This window comes from Genypterus blacodes, unplaced genomic scaffold (genome assembly GCF_046128005.1).
Source record: "Genypterus blacodes isolate CSIRO-AG114 ecotype Tasmania unplaced genomic scaffold, CSIRO-AGI_Gbla_v1 ptg000055l_1, whole genome shotgun sequence".
NCBI classification, from domain to species: domain Eukaryota; kingdom Metazoa; phylum Chordata; class Actinopteri; order Ophidiiformes; family Ophidiidae; genus Genypterus; species Genypterus blacodes.
The window spans coordinates 4149815-4166268 of NW_027466867.1; the positions used below are offsets into that span (position 1 = coordinate 4149815).

Below are 16454 nucleotides of genomic sequence, written 5' to 3' on the forward strand. Positions count from 1 at the left end.
CATTACCGGAGAGCCGGATCGAGTCCCGGACACGGAGAAAACGCGCCGCTCTCCGCCTTGCAATAAGAGGATTGTATCTCTATCTTTCTCTCTCTCTCTCCTTTTTGTTTGATCCAAATCATCTTGCAACACCAAAATCCGTGACGGACAATGAAGTTAAGATTTTAATTGACGCGCTAATTGACTTTGTTGCGCGTCGGAACCATCCAACCCTCCACCCTCCCTCCCTGCCTCCCTCTCTCCCTCCCTCCCAATCCTCCTCTCCTCCTCTCCCCTCCCCCGCCGTGACCCGGATCGGCCGTGTGTGAGTTCCATCCGTGTGGGAGACACGGACGGAGTGGACGGACGTGGGGAAAAGAGAGTAAACAAGAGACTCCCGAGTGGGGAAACGACACACTCAACCCCCCCCCTCCCCCCCTCACCCCCACGACACTCCGGACGGCTGCGGCGCAGTTATGTGCGCGAAGACTTTGCTTTCATAAAGATACGTGGAACCTCGACACGAGTGGGGATTGTGGAAGTCTTGTTTCACTCTCTGCGTGGATCTGCACCGGTCGAACCCAGAATCATGTGCGAGACGGAGCGACGCGGATCTAAATGTCCCTCTTTGGTGTTTTATTTTTAATATCTGAACACGGAACATAAAAAGCGCGATGATTTTCCTAACAACTTTTGTCATCGCGTTGTCTTTCCTCGGTAAGTGATTCAGCTTTTATGAATGTTTAACTTGCGCAATAAATGCAGCCAGGCGCGCATTTGCTTTATTCTAGGGAGGATGAAGAGGATAATTAAGGTTGGGGAAAAAGTTTCTGACGTTTCTTTGTATGCGTGTACGGAATATAATCGATAATTCGTATTTTCTCACAAACTCCCAGACTCGGTGTTCACCTTGAAGGGTGGCGGCGGGTCTCGATCCGCGCGTCTGGACTGCGTCAAAGCCAGCGAGCAGTGCCTGAAGGAGGCCACCTGCAGCACCAAGTACCGGACCATGAGGCAGTGCGTGGCGGGCAGGGAGAGCAACTTCAGCGCCGTCACCGGGCCCGAGGCTCAGGGCGAGTGCCGCAGCGCCATCGACGCCATGAAGCAGAGCCCCCTGTACCACTGCAGGTGCAGGAGAGGGATGAAGAAGGAGAAGAACTGCCTGCGGATCTTCTGGAGCATCTTCCAGAGTTTACAGGGTGAGCATCACACACTTCAACTTCAATCAGACCTCCAGCGTATCTGACATCACTTATTCCATCTAATCATCTTCAGGATCTATCATAATTGCCTGTTTAGAATCTGTGGTATGATTTTGTGAACTGATAACAGATCAGGCACCTCAAAGCTCACAAATGCCTCCAAACTCAGCCCGTTTCTTAATTTCTCTCCCCCCCCCCCTCTGCAGGCAATGATCTGCTGGAGGATTCTCCATACGAGCCCGTCAACAGTCGGCTGTCAGATATTTTCCGGCTGGCACCCATCATATCCGGTAAGGTGCCGCTTCTGCATCCCTGACGTTCCTGCGGCTTAAGCCCGGAGTGTAGGCGGAGAGGAGAGAGCCCTGTCTACTTCTAAAGTTGTGCTATATAAACTCTTTAAGACTCCGCATCGCCGGCGCAAATCTGTCACTATTTGACAGCCACTCTGTTGTATGGCCGTCTGGTTTCAGGCTGCAGCTTTCAACGCCCATTATCCATCACAGAAAAGCTTTTATCTGCCTCCCTGACCCTCCACACATGAGCCAGAGTCATTTAGTACCTTTCACTTTTTAGCTCTCCAAAGCTATGATGAGAGGTCTGTCTGTCTATACGTGTGTGAGTGCGTGTGTGTGTGTGTGTGTGTGTTCTGCAAGTACAATTTAGTGAGATGAGGATGAATCATTCCCTATAAGGGCAGAATCTCCATTTGTGTTGTTTGAGCTCCATAAGCTTTGGGAGAGAGATGATGTTGGTGGTCGAGGAATTCAGAAAGACGTCTAAATTGGAATAAAATGTCCTTAAATGTCGGCTGAGCGCAGTTGGATTTGAGGAGTGTGTGTGCACCTGAACAGGCTGTGTTTAGGTGCACACACACAGTCAGGATATGGACAGATCTCTCACATCACTCACACACACACACACACACACACACACACACACACACACACACACACACACACACACACACACACACACACACACACACACACACACACACACACACACACACACACACACACACACACACACACACACACACACACACAGGGGCAATTAACCATCTGTCTGCGTTCTATGGCACTGATAGAAGAGTTGTGTGTGACAGCAAGTGCAGCATTCAGTGAAGAGTGTTTGGGCTTTTTGGCTGAAGGAGGACGTCTGTTACACAGGACGCCATCATCCCTCCCTCCCTCCCCCCCCCCCCCTTTCTGCATATCATGGTGGCTGAGCTCCCGAGCGATGAGTGTTTGTGTGTTTGTTTTGCGTGTTTGGCGTGTTGAGTCTTAAGGATCCCGGGACGACGCGGGTTTCGGCTCATTTCCCAGCTTGAAACATTACGCTTATAATTAGAGAATAATTTCATTTGCATTGCATTTGCTTGATGAAGCTGCGGCGAGACAGCAGAGCTCCAATCAGAAAAAATACAACTGAACTAATGAGAGATGTTAAAAAATCCTAATTTAGACGCATTTAAATACCTGTTTTTGGAGCTAATGTGCTCGTCTATCAAAGCCAAGCAGTTTGTTTGGAGTGAAGCTACTCTCTCCGCCCCTCTGAAGACGGAAAACCTGCCAGCTTAACGCCTGTGTCTCCACCATTATTAGGGCCGCGCCAAAGCAGATCAGCTACATTCCTCCCTTAAGAAACAAAGCTAAATAAAGACGACGCAGAGGGCCGAGACTTTAACCTAGGACGCTCTCCGAGGAGAATAAACCCCCTTAATGGGTTGGATATCGGGGAATCTGTGCGTGGTAAAGGTGACTCTCCCTGCGCCACGGCTAAGCTAGGCCTGGGGGCGAGACGCAGTGTGTAACACGATGTCCACGTGACGTCGCCGCCCGATACGACGGCCTGGACGTCCATCGGGGACGGCACAGGCTTGATGCTTCCCATTACTGTATGAAGGACGTTACACACACTTAGTCTGTGTCATTATCGCAATTTACGTTTTTAGCGGAAGGCATTTTATGGAACATTACGGCTCGTCTCTCCGTCATGTATGTAATTATAGAGCAGAGAATCCTTTTGACTGACAGACGCCACATGTTATTAATACGCCGGTGTCCTCTCTGTTTTCGCCGCTGCCTTCCTCTGCGCAAAGCCTCTCTCTCTCTCCTGATGTGTTTATATCATCATTAATTCAATCTGAAGAGGCGTGACGTCCACAACGATAACTTCTGAAATGTATTCACCGGGAAGAAGAGGCGAAATGGAAAAAAGCTGCCTTGTATTTTGTAAATCAATGAAAAAGTGGCTTTGAAGGGAGGCGAGGCTGAGCTGGAGGACAGACGCACACACGCACACACACGCGCACGCACGCAGGGAGGGAGGGAACGATGGCAGTGATGGAATAAAAAGCAAACACCGAACGTCGGTACAAAACGTTTGTGTGTGTCTGGACCAACAATCTACTTTGGCTATGTGAGGCAGGACAAATGAGACAAATGAGATCACGGGACTGCGCTTCAATAAGGTCAAGAAGAAGAACAGGTTCAGGTCAGTTTGGGGTCAGAGTCCAGTTCTAAGACCCCACAACCTCCAAAATGGGACACAGCAACATTAGGACAGACTGTTGTTGTGTCTTACAGGGGCTCAACTCTCTAATCACACCGGAAACAAACAAACCAGCTGATCAGGAATAAGAAGATGAATTCCAAACACACAATCATACAGGGATCTTGTTTGAAATTAGCTTTTGTGTCACTAAAGTGGACAACAGTTGTGTGTCCTGACGAAAAAGAGACGTAGTGTGACTTTGCCGGGAGAAAATAGATGATTTACGCCTTAAACTAAACATCACATGACCTCCAAGTGGTCGCCGTGGGCAGCAGCTCATGTTAGTACGTACAGGATCACATTAATAACGGCCCTGAACCTCAAACGGCCCCCCTAATATACTCTATTAGTATTCAGCTGAATCATTCTAAACCCTCCACCCTTCACTTTGTCATCTCCCATAATGGAAAGAAAACATCAGCAGGCAGGCAAACCCCCGCCTCCCCCCCGCCCCCACCGCCCCTGCCGCCCCCGCCCCCGTCCTGGCAGCGTGCCGTCACATCCAGCCTGTAGCCAACGCCGCTAAATTCATGCCAATGTCTCAGTATTTATGATCCGACCCGATACCCATTTATGAAGTGCACTTGTGTAATTAGCCAAATCTCACTTAGCACTGTTCCTTTCCTTCGTTCATCTCAGAAATACGTCACTTATCCCGCATTCCAGACAGACAGCGGGGCCTTTTGTGCAATGACCTCACCCGGATCCAAACGTCCCAGCCGTTATTCTTATGGAGTAACCTGAGCGTGATAATGCCGTGGATGTATAGACGCTATAGAAACCAGCCTTTGTGGCCCTTTACAATATTACAATATGTGACAGGCCTGAACATTGCATGCTGGGAACTGCAGGACGATCTTAAACCATGATACAGAAACATGAACAACAAGCTAAACCGCCCTGGTTGAGAAGGAACGGAAGATGGACCAGTTTCATCATGAGGGCAGATGGGAATGAGGTTTCCCCGGAATGGAGAGGAATCTTTAGGATCCTCTTGGAAGGTTAAGTTAAATTGACAACACACAGATTTAGCTGTTCTGCGAATGGAATAGATTCATATTTGACAGGATCTCCAGGAAGAGAGAGGGTTGGAGCGGAAGGGGAGCGGGAAGAGTGAGTGAGCACATCGCTGTGTCACCCCTCCCCCGCCCCGTGCTCGTGGCGAATGAGTCAGATATGAAACATACCCAGCGGCGCTTTGCATTCTGTTTCAGGAAATCAGTTATCCGCTCAGATCATTGGCGCGATATTCAGCCCGGGCCGGTTATAAATAAAACTGCCCATTTACTGCCTCACATCAGCCGTCGCCAAACCGCTTCACCCCCGGGGAACTTCAGCTCGCCGGGTTTATGCTTTTGCAGTTAAAGGCACAAACCTGCGGTGCTGCTTTATACTTTATATCGCCATTTATCTGGGACATCCTGAGGGACTGAGATGTTTGTGAACGTGGCCATCGGTAGCTGTGTGCGTGTGCGTGTGTGTGTGTGTGTGTGTATTCAGCAGGGTGTCTTTGGCTCACATCAAATACTGTCGGTCCACGTGTGACCAAAAACATTATCCTGCCTCCTGTTACGTTTTCCTCTCTGAGCCGCGATTAGCTGCAGTCTGCGTCGCCGCCAGTTAGATATCGGCTCCACGCGACGCATCGATGCCATCAGGTTCGCTCGCCTGGCTGAGGGGTTTCCACTCGTACTCCCCAGGCCGCTCTGCCAGAGGCCTCGTTTGGTAATAAATGGCGCTCATTTGTCAGAGTAGTGGAGAGCATTGAGCGAGAGGGGGAGACGGGATTTGAATGATGTGTTGCTTTTGTATCCAAACCCTCAATCAAAAAAAGAAATGGGACTTTTACATCACATCAACAAAACTGACTCTTGAGGTTACACTGGTTGGAAAAGGCCAAATTACAAGAGTTCACTTTTTGTTGTTTCTCCTCCCCGCAAAGCTTTTATTGTGAAACATCTACAGGAAGTGGCAAGTCTGTCAACAAAAGCATAGGAAGGGCGGCAAAGCAAAGGTTTACACGGCCAACGCATAGTGCAGGGGTGCGACCGCAGGGCGCCAACAACCGAAAACGCAACGAGGTCGCTTCCTCAGAGCTATTACCGGAACGCCAATCAAACTGAGCCACTTCCCATCATGCACCTGTCGGCCAAATAATCACTACTTGCGATGACATTTTCCACCTGTTGGCTGTTTTTGCATTATGCATTGCATCATCCACACACACACACACACACACACACACACACACACACACACACACACACACACACACACACACACACACACACACACACACACACACACACACACACACACACACACACACACACACACACACACACACACACACACACACACACACACACACAGCATTTACTCAGGCCGGGCTACATTACTGATATTTATCATTAATTGCTCATTCCTGCTATAATATAATACATAAATTTAACATTTGGTGGACAGCTATGATATGTGTGTGTGCATATCTGGTGGCATAGCAGAGTCCTGACGTGTGGCACCGACACAATGGCCTCCTGCTTCTCATATTCACACAGTGTGGGTGAACGCAGCCCCCCGGGACACTAACGTCTTTAACCTCTTCTTCTTCTTCTTCTTCTTGGGTTCCCCAGTTTAAACCCTACCTGACTGGCAGGTTTTGAAAAAGGAGCTTTTGTATCGTCCCGTTTGGGGTCAAAGGGTCAGATTCCAGTGTTTTGCTACCTCAGTTCATCCACTTGATTGACAACCTGGGGTGCAATTTAAGACGAGACGCTGACATTCGTTGGTTCTAACACTTCGGCTCCTCTACAAGCGCCTATACTGAATATTTATGAAGCTTCGAGTGGAATTTTGAAATCAAATGTAAGAGGTTTATGAAGCTATCTGTCTAGAAAATGCTCGTAAAATCAGTCTAATAGCATATTTGCGTAAATGTGGGTATTTGCTGTCAAACTGTGGCACTTCTGACCTGGCAGCTACGAGCCGGCACAGAAGGATCACAGCTCACATCTCTCTGCACTCGCCAGATGTAAGTAATGGCTTTTCGCGTAACGTGCGATTAACCCCTGAGGTTCAACAACGTATTCAGATTCAATCGCCGCTCGTCTTGTGTCTGCGGCACGAGTGCGGCAGCGTTCAATGCAGCGTTCAATGGCCTCGTCAAAAGGCAGGGATTACAGAACTCGCTCAACCATGCAGAGGCTCCGAATAGAGTCTGTGAATAAAATCGGTGACGCAGGGAGGACTGGAAGCGGTAACGTATACCAGGGTGTGTGTGGGGGGGGAGGCGTATTTGGATGGAAGCTATGGGTGAAGATATTACGATTGTGTATTTTCTAAATGTGAGATTTTCAGCGTTCTCTGTGAGGTTCAGGACAAAGAAGTGAATTGGGAAATGTTTGATAGACTCTGGTGGGAAAGAGAAGACTCTATTTTACACACACACACACACACACACACACACACACACACAGAGAGAAAGAGATGCTCTGCTGCCTGTGTGCCATAGAAACACACATCTTGCCTTTTTTCATATCGAAGTATTACTGAGATTGAACTTTACCTTCCTTCCCTTCATTCCTCCGAGTTTAACTCCTGATCCTCTCTAAGTCCTGAGCCCACTTAAATAAGTGCGAAAATCAATGAGCGTTTAGTTACAGCTCAGCGCAACGTTTAGGTGTTTGTGACCTTCATCAGCGAGCAAGTGTGGCTCTCAATTAAGCAGCCAGCACTCGACTTTGCCCCCGAAAAGAATCACCTTCTGTAGGCGTCATTCATGCGCACAAGTGGTAACATCTCCAAATAAATAACAACCAATATATGGAGAAGTGTTCACATCCCTATAATGTACTGTAAACTGATACTTGGATGAATGTTCTGGTCTTGATTTGGCTCTGGATCTAAGATGGAGCCGTTCCCAGTAGCAAAGTTCATGCTGAGGTTCATAATGGGATCATTGCTATTAATAGTGCCATCATCTCTCCGTATCCTATCAGTCTAATTCTCTGCTAAACATCCGTAAGGTGCTGGGATTCTGCTTCTTTTAAATATATGGGAGCTCGGGGGTTAATAAAGTGGGAAGCTGAGGACAGATCTGAGGTGAGGGAAGCGCGCTAATTAGTCAAAATGCTGAAATGACAAGCAGGATCTCTTCAAAGACTCTCCCCAGGCGAGCGTGCGTCACGTATAATTACGTTAAAGAAGCAGGAGTGCTCTTCCTCGCTCAGTATCCAAACATGGCCTCCACTCGGCAGCACCACTGCTTCTGCACTACAGTATTTAAACTCATTTAAACTCGGCCGACTCGGACCTGGCTTGCCTCCGTCGGCAGAGTGATAAGCAAATATTTAGCCTTCTAGTCACAAACTCTCTGGATATTCATCAATCTGTACAGTGGAGGTCAAACATCCACGGAAAGGCATCAAAGAAAGACCGCAGGGGGGTAAAATGTAAAATGCAGTTAATATCATCGTCTCTTTGCTTTGCCCTTGTGAAAGACGAAACATCTCCTCTCGTCTCTCGTTCGCCACAACGGAATAACATTGGACCCTCGTCTGTCTCTCTCCCTCTCCCTCTCCCTCTCCGTTAGGCGAACCTGCATCCGGGAAGGAGAACAACTGCCTGAATGCCGCCAAGGCCTGCAACCTGAACGACACGTGCAAGAAGTACCGCTCGGCCTACATCAACCCGTGCACCAGCAGGGTGTCGGCCTCCGAAGTCTGCAACAAGCGCAAGTGCCACAAGGCGCTGCGGCAGTTCTTCGACAAGGTAGCGTCTCCGCAGGAAAAGGTCACAATCCCTGACCATCTCCCTCTTCCTGCTTGTGTCAAACCGTTTCCTTTCTTTCTCGCCATCATTCCATCATGAAGGTTCCGCCCAAATACAGCTACGGAATGCTTTTCTGCTCGTGTCCGGCCGGGGATCAGACCGCGTGCGCCGAACGAAGGCGGCAAACCATCGTGCCCATCTGCTCCTACGAGGACAAAGACAAACCCAACTGCCTGTCGCTGCAGAACACGTGCAAGACCAACTACATCTGCAGGTAGGAAGGTTACCCAGCATGCATTGTGGCTAAACCCTCTCCGAGCTCCAAGCTGAACGTGACGTCAACTTGCTCCTGCATTTTGTTTCCATTTAGACAACAGATGGTGCGACTCAAATGCTGATGCTCTTGCTGCAACACCCAAGAAATCCTTTGACACACACGTTCTTCAACTTGCTTTGCAGCCTTTTATCTGCCTTCAAACAAATCCAGCCTGATTCTCTGTAAAATACCTGTTATCTCTGCGTTTTTAGGTCGAGGCTGGCAGACTTCATCAGCAACTGTCAGCCGGAAGCTCGTTCCATATCGGGCTGCCTGAGGGAGAACTACGCCGACTGTCTGCTGTCTTACTCTGGCCTTATTGGTTAGTTATTCAGCCCAAGTATTCCAAAGATGACCTGTGTTATTCGCCTTGGCAGTACACTGAGCTGCAGTACACTGTAACTCTTTCCCTTTGGCCCCTCCCTCGTGTTGCTCAGGTACAGTGATGACACCCAATTACCTGCGCTCCCTTGGCATCAGCCTGTCGCCGGGGTGCGACTGCAGCAACAGCGGGAACAGCAAAGCAGATTGTGACAAATTTGCAGAGTTCTTCACCAACAACCGATGCCTACGTGAGTTCCAGATACAGAAATTAAAGCACTCAATCAATCCCGCACGTATAACAGGATCAAGCGTGCAATTCAGTCTCAACACTCCGTATGTTGCAGGGAACGCCATCCAGGCATTTGGCAACGGCACAGACGTTGGCGTGTGGCAACCCCAGCCCCCGATCCAGCCCACGGATCTGGAGCCCAGCACCGCACAGAGGGGCAGAGAGCGAACCAGCAACTCTCTGGACGCACTGACCAGCATTAACAAACTGGGCCTGGGCGCTGATCCGCTCTATCACGCCTGCGGAACCTTACAGGTGAGACGGGATCACAACGCCAAACACTACTCCACTCTGCTGCATGGCTCATTGGCCTGCATGGTTTTTTGTAGGTTTAGAGTATAAAGAGGCTTTATGGAGTAAAATTGTAAATGAATAGAGGGATGACAGCCTGCAGACCTTTACCTCCGCTGAGTTCACTCATTGACTGACAAAGTTAGGGGCAGCTCAGCCGTCACGTCTGCCTCTGTGGCGGTGACGGGTCGGGGGGAAGGGCGCCGCAATTAGGATCTCCCCTTCTGGGCAGAAAGACGAGACACAAGGGTTTTTGAAGGCCTGTGTGTGTGTGTCTTAAGCATTCTCCACTTTCTTCTGAGTCTCCGTCACGTCATGCTGAACAGACATTGTACCGTCACATATAGCAGGCTGTCAGTTTCGGCATGAGGGATTTGGTGAGAACTGTTTGTTTGTGGTTGGAAAAGCAAAATACTGAGGCTTATACTGACCCTTTCACATTTTAACAGGCAGTTTGCTTTAATGTAGAAGTGATTATAGGCAGTAATGTAGCCACTCGGAACAGAACAAACACCAACAAAGTGGCTGAGTAGGTGAGATCAATCAGCAGTAAGGAGGCAGAGGTCAATCACAGGAGTTTGTCTTACTTTGGAATATCAAATTAAATCAAAAGGACATTGGGTTTGGGTTAAATTCAGTATGAAATATGACCAAACACACCCTAGTTTATAGTTTTATTCCTTCACTGACTCAATCTGCCTCCTAACTGTTGCCTTCACCGGAGCGCCTCAGACCTCTGTTATTCTCCTGTGATAAACACTACGGGGCTATATGTTTTTAAATGAGATCATATCGCATAGTTTTAAGCCAGACAATTTATCATATTGGCTTTTAATAGCGATAATATGATTTATCACCGGGCCGAAGATCCTGGAGGAAGAAAGACCTCCTATAGAGCGATTAATCATTCTTCTCCAGGATCCTGCCTCATAGAATTCTCTCTACTTTGGAGCCAAGACCAGTGTTTATTATTTTCACAAACCCCTATAGACTCACTTTATCATTTGCTATATTCCATCTCTGTTTCTGCGGGTGTGTGTGTGTGTGTGTGTGTGTGTGTGTGTGTGTGTGTGTGTGTGTGTGTGTGTGTGTGTGTGTGTGTGTGTGAAGAAAGTTTGAGTGCATAAAGTGTCGTAACCTTGATGCGCCACAAACATGAATCTGCACACAAATACAAACACAAACGCACTGCAGATCAATATGAGAGGTTGATTCTACAAAGAGGCAACGTACTGTAGGTCTTAACTATGGGGAAAGTATTATCATAAATTTAGTTTTACAGAGTGTTTTAGCTCGGAGATAGACTTTACTTTCTCCTTTTTCCTTATGCAGTGTTGAAGCGGTGAATTCATTTGCTTGACCTTGTTGGAATGTGAAGCAGTTCGTCCTTCTGTCTGTGATTCAGCCTGCAGGCCCAGAGAAATTGTTTGTTTTTTGTCTGAGAGGATTCAAAATGAGCAAAGGCTATGTTTCATGGCCGGTTTAAGAGGCTGAAACACCTGAAACTGAACTGAATCTGAGTCGGTTTCTTTCTGCCTCTCCTCTTCTTGCCTAGGCCCAGAAGCTGGTGACCAATCTGACAGTGGACACGTCTCTGTGCCTGGTGAGTTATACTTATTATACTGGTTCTCAATCTTGAAGCTCTAACCCCGGGGCTGACCCTAAGTAAAGAGCTACAGGTGTGAAACTTGAACGCCCCTCAGAAACATTTACTTGTTGAGTTTTTGCCTGCCTGCTGTTTGTTTTCTCTCCCCCGTGTCAAATAAGGCGACTTTGCAGGAATTAATTACCTAATAATATTTTTAATTACGTTTGTAATCTGATTTTCTGGGCCACTGATACTTTAAAGATCGTCTGATTGTTGCTGAGAAACTGCTATAATTGGATTTGTACAAGGTGTTCCATGTTACCTCTTCAAAGTCATGAACCTGTCTGTTTCCAAATCAGTTCATCTTTAACTCCACTCTCTTCTCCTTTCACCTCAGCACCAGTTGGATGAGTTCAGCGGCTCCAACGCCATCGCCAGAAGCTCGCCGGCTGAACTGGCCTCCTTACGCCCATCAAGCTTGCTCCTGGCGCTGGCCTTTGCGCTCGCGCCCTTGATCTCGCCTCTGGAACGTCTCCGGTTTTTGTAGAAGCTGTGGCTCTAATCTCAACAAGTGACTTGACTAATCATTTGGAGGATTTGCGGTGGATTATATGGGAGAAACTCCTGGTTTTGTCTCTCTGGTTTGGACTGTGAAGCACTTGTGAAGGACTTGGATGGTTCTCTGGAGTCGCCGATCGGACTGCGAGGATGCTGAAGACGGCAGAATTCCAAGCGATAGACACCGGATGATTCTGTGCGTATGTTTGACCCAACAGCTCATATTCAAAGTCTTGTTGATCTGTACTAAGTAATTGAACTCATTTAAAAGCCGATCAGAATCCTCAGAATATCCTCAAAGGACAAAAACATATCAATGAGAAGAACGCTGTTTGTCGCAATTCTGCAGATTTGTGCGTCGTTAGATCAAAGTTCATTTTGTACATATTCTACATGTGGTGTACATTATATTACAGTATGCCGCCTTAAGCTTCTAACCTGTCCGTAATGTTTTTTGAGAGTCTATAGAAATATCTGGTTCCTGGAGCTCGTCAGCTCCGTCTGTCGTAACTACAATTTGTAAGTTGTGTAGACTTGCGGTTCTTTAATTGCCTGGAAAAATGATTTGATTGTGGTTATGAGGAGGGATGAAGTGTTAAGTTGAGAGTTGAGTTGTTCTTAATGTTGACATAAAAATGTCTTTAACTGCCAGAAGTAGGTGGTATTTATTGTTTATTTCCTGAATGTTTTGATCATTTGGAGTCTTCAGATTGCCCAGATTTGTTTTAGTAGACATTACTTTGTCTCGGTCTGAAGGAAGAGGACGGGCCTGATGTGGAGACAGTGTGTGCGTAGTCATAAGTGCCACAAATGGCTGAGGACCATAGCGGGCCGACGTTAATTGCTAACAATTACTGAGGCGGCGATCAAAACGTGTTCGTAGTTCCCAACAACTGTAATTAGCGGAGACATTTGAAGAATGAATGTATAGTCATGATGAACAACACCAAAACATCCTGTGTACTACTTCAAACTGACTGTATAACGATGCATTTTATTATAAGTTGTGTACCAGATGTGTTTTTCTTTTTTAAAGAGTGTTTTGTTAAAGTAGCATAAAGTGACATTAACGCTTCACTATAACAACTATTCATGTCATCTGAAGGCGTCGTCACTGAAGCGTTCTTAATGTCAAAACGTGTTGAAATAAAGAGTGAACAGTGACTCAAACATGATCAGGCTCCTTTGTTCGTAGACTAATGGAGTCGCCTGGCCGCCTGTTTCCGCTTTTCCTGCTACTGATCATGAACTCGAACTCACCGCCGGGCAGCAGACGGGGTGGCAAATTATCAGTCGGAGCACATCAGTCCCAGAGCGGAGTGACACAGGTGGACAAGGACGCGAACCCTTAGAGGACAATCTGCTCAATGGACGGGAGACAGGGGGGGAGGAGGAGAGGGGGGCAGGGGGACAGATGTGTCTCGTTCCAAAAAGAATATGGCCCCCACCTGTTTTGGCGCTGTGATGGAGTACTCGACCTCGGGGGAAGATTTATTCGACGTGTCGCGGAAGAGAAAGGGACAAAACATCCCCCGACTGGAGTTCTGCACGAGAAGGGAACGACAGCCGTCCCATCTGAGCGACCGGAGGGGACGCAGGTGTGAACGCTTAAGACGCTTACGCAACACTGGATGTTTGATTGTGCTTTCCCATAATGCAATGCAACAAAAGCAAATGGAAGACGGGAGAAGATTTAAGATTAAAAAAAATTGGTGTGTATATTGTTCATTCAGTAGGGATTAGTATGGTGTGTATTGTACATTATTAGGATGTAGTAGGCAAAGAGTTTACATCGCCATAGTGACTAAATGCTCTCAAGGTCAAGTTACGCAATAGTCGACTATAGAACAGGAGAACGTCTGAAGCTCAACTGCTCCTATAAAACGAGCACAGGTCCACTCAGTCCCAACATGTGGCCCCGTGTGGCATAAATTAAAGAGTATAGCGATTAAAACAGTTCAATCACAGTAGCACCGCCCGGTCAGGATCACACCTAATTACCGCAAACGCACCAAACACGATGTTTGAGCTCCAAACTTCTCTGGACGACTTCACCTTTTCCATTAACCAGGAGCTCAGCGGCTATTTCACATTTATTACTTTCTCTCTCTCTTTCTTCTTCTGCCGCGCCTAAATGTCAGGAGCTTCTTCACGCAGCAAACACACACACACACACACACACACACACACACACACACTCCAGAGATAAGAGATAATAAAGCAGCTCCTTGATTGCACAGCCAAGCCGCGACCTCCGGGGCCTGAGAAGATGAAAAGTTTCTGGAGAAATCCTGGATGAGCCGAGGCACTAAAGTCAATATGAGAGCGTCTGGAGGTGATGAGAGCTTCGACTGAAAGATGGCTGCAGAGACGGAGCGTGCGCCCGGCGTTGATCTCTTAGAGAGATTGAGGAGTGAGGAATTGTCTTGTAAAGAGTAAAAGTTACAGCAGTTAACCTTCAGAAACATGGAGTTACCTGCTCGTATGTGGACCAGCTGGCATGACATCATCAAATAAGGCCCTGTTTTCATCCAGTGTGCTGGGGAGAGCAGAGGGGATCTTTGCTCATTGAAGCATTGCAACGGGATCAAATGGAATCAGAGCCCCGACTGAGAGGAAGAACATGGAGATCTGCACTAATCGGCCACTTTCATGAGTTCACCTGCTGCGTTTCTGCTCACTTCTCCATTTATTAATTTCCCCCCCGAATCAAGATGAAGAGTACATCTTATCCACCCTGCTGTAATTAATCCTGTTAGATTAAATGTTAAGATTAAAGAGCAAACGTTGTAATTAATGATTAAAATGTACCTGAGCCGGTTCTTGTTATTGTTTTTCTATCGACTGTGAAGAGGAGGAAGTACTTCAAAACTTTTCATAATTAAACCTTTTTAATTTCAGGACGTATGTGGGTCACCGTTGCTAAGCGCGGGCGAGTGGACCGTCGAGCCGCACAGCCGGAGGATGGGCGCCACGGCGAGCGCCATTTTCCACGAAAAGGCCACGCGGGGTGAAATTGAAGCGTTCAACGCCAGCTGTTCTCAATCAAAACTAATGAGTCTCCCACAGGAGGACACGGACACACACATACACACACACACACACACACACACACAGCTCCGGGCTTTACGTCAGACATCGTCCACTCAGGCCACAGCAGCAGAAACAGCGTCAACAACGGGTCTCGTTGATTGCCGCACCTTCAGATAGACAACTAATTGCAGGAAATTACGCAATTAGTGAAGTGATTGGCGGTGGCGGTGCTCGTGTCCGTCCACGCCACACAGGAGGACACCGAGCGCTCAGAGGCTGGACAAAGAGACGTCCTAATGAAGTAGAAACGCACTCAAAGATGCTGCAGCAAGAAATTAATGAGTCTGCTGGAGTGCGTCCACAAAGTTCACTAACAACAAAGTTTGGATTGGGACAAAAGTTCACCGTTATAGCGCCACCATCAGGCCCCTCCCTGCTGCTGTTTGGACTCTTCTATCTCTTCATCACAGCAGCAGCACACACTCATTAGTCCTTGATGGTTTATTTACATTAAAAGGTGAGCATTCCCTTTGTTTTTTCAGTTTCATACATTAGCAAAAACTGGAATTCACTGCCAACGATTTGACTTTACAGCAAAGCGTTCAGCTTCAGGTGGGATCGCGACTGCAAATCATGTTGTTATGATGCGTGGAGGTGCATGAAGGACTCGCATGCTTCATCTCTAGGGCCGCATTATTACACAGAGTGCAATGAAAGTGTCCTTCTGTGTTATGGAACGGCCCTGAAGGAGAGTTTGGACTCATGACTTATAGGAAAATGCAGAAGAGAAACAGGGAAGGGAATTTTTTAACTGCTTATGCACAAGAAGTGTAGTATGAACAGTAGGCGCATGTAAAATTAGTCGTTAGTTCTCTCGAGGTTGGATCAAATCCCGGATTCCTTCATCAAAACTTAGATTAATGGCTGCTAGCGTTAAGGCCAGTTACATTTGAGTTGAGCTACTTTGAGTTACAACTTCGACTACATCAGACCACGTATGATAACAGGATAATCCTCTCGTCTTCCTCTCCCAGCCGTTCTCCGATGCAGACAGGCAGACGTACCGATACTTTGAAGACTCTCTCTGCTCTCTGAGTGTTTTGTCTGCGTCGGTGAAAAGCGGCGGGGATGTTTTTGTGGGACTGGGAGGCTGACAGCCGCGCGTTCCAACCAAATTGGAAAACACAGTGGGACTCCTCGACCACCTGTCTGCTCCACAGCTTCTACCAAATAACTGTCAGCCCCGCCGCACCGCCGAGCGAGCTCTAAGTGCTGCGGAGGGCAGGTCGGCCTTTTGTGCCTCGTGCAGACAAAACGGCGAGGAGAGAGGAGGGCAGGTCAAAAAGTCCTCGGCCCCAAAGCGCAAAGGCGCGTATGTAACTGAAGGGTTGTGCTCACGGTGAATACACTGCACGGACACTTATAACACTCAGGCGCCAGCTCAGGCCCCCCCAGAGCGTCCATCACACACACAAACAAACAGAAATCTGTGGGCCAACACAACATCTTGCAAGACACGAGATGCATCGATTATTAATTCTCTCTTAT

At 47.7% G+C, this 16454-nt stretch overlaps 1 protein-coding gene across 1 annotated transcript; it reads left to right on the forward strand.

The window, feature by feature from the left end:
- Positions 1 to 653: 653 nt before the first annotated feature.
- On the forward strand, positions 654 to 12958 carry gfra1b (gdnf family receptor alpha 1b). The gene is made up of 10 exons (XM_076151728.1): positions 654 to 696; positions 876 to 1178; positions 1388 to 1471; positions 8329 to 8507; positions 8609 to 8781; positions 9036 to 9145; positions 9261 to 9395; positions 9492 to 9691; positions 11283 to 11330; positions 11713 to 12958. Exons 1-10 carry the CDS (start codon positions 654 to 656, stop codon positions 11860 to 11862), a joined length of 1425 nt encoding a protein of 474 aa, XP_076007843.1. The 3' UTR covers positions 11863 to 12958.
- The last annotated feature ends 3496 nt before the right edge of the window (positions 12959 to 16454 follow it).

Coding starts and splice junctions, on each gene's coding strand:
- gfra1b (XM_076151728.1), top strand. CDS start 654: ATGATTTTCCTAACAACTTTTGTCATCGCGTTGTCTTTCCTCG. Junction 9,146..9,260: donor GTCTTACTCTGGCCTTATTG/GTTAGTTATTCA, acceptor CGTGTTGCTCAG/GTACAGTGATGACACCCAAT. Junction 9,692..11,282: donor ACGCCTGCGGAACCTTACAG/GTGAGACGGGAT, acceptor CTTCTTGCCTAG/GCCCAGAAGCTGGTGACCAA.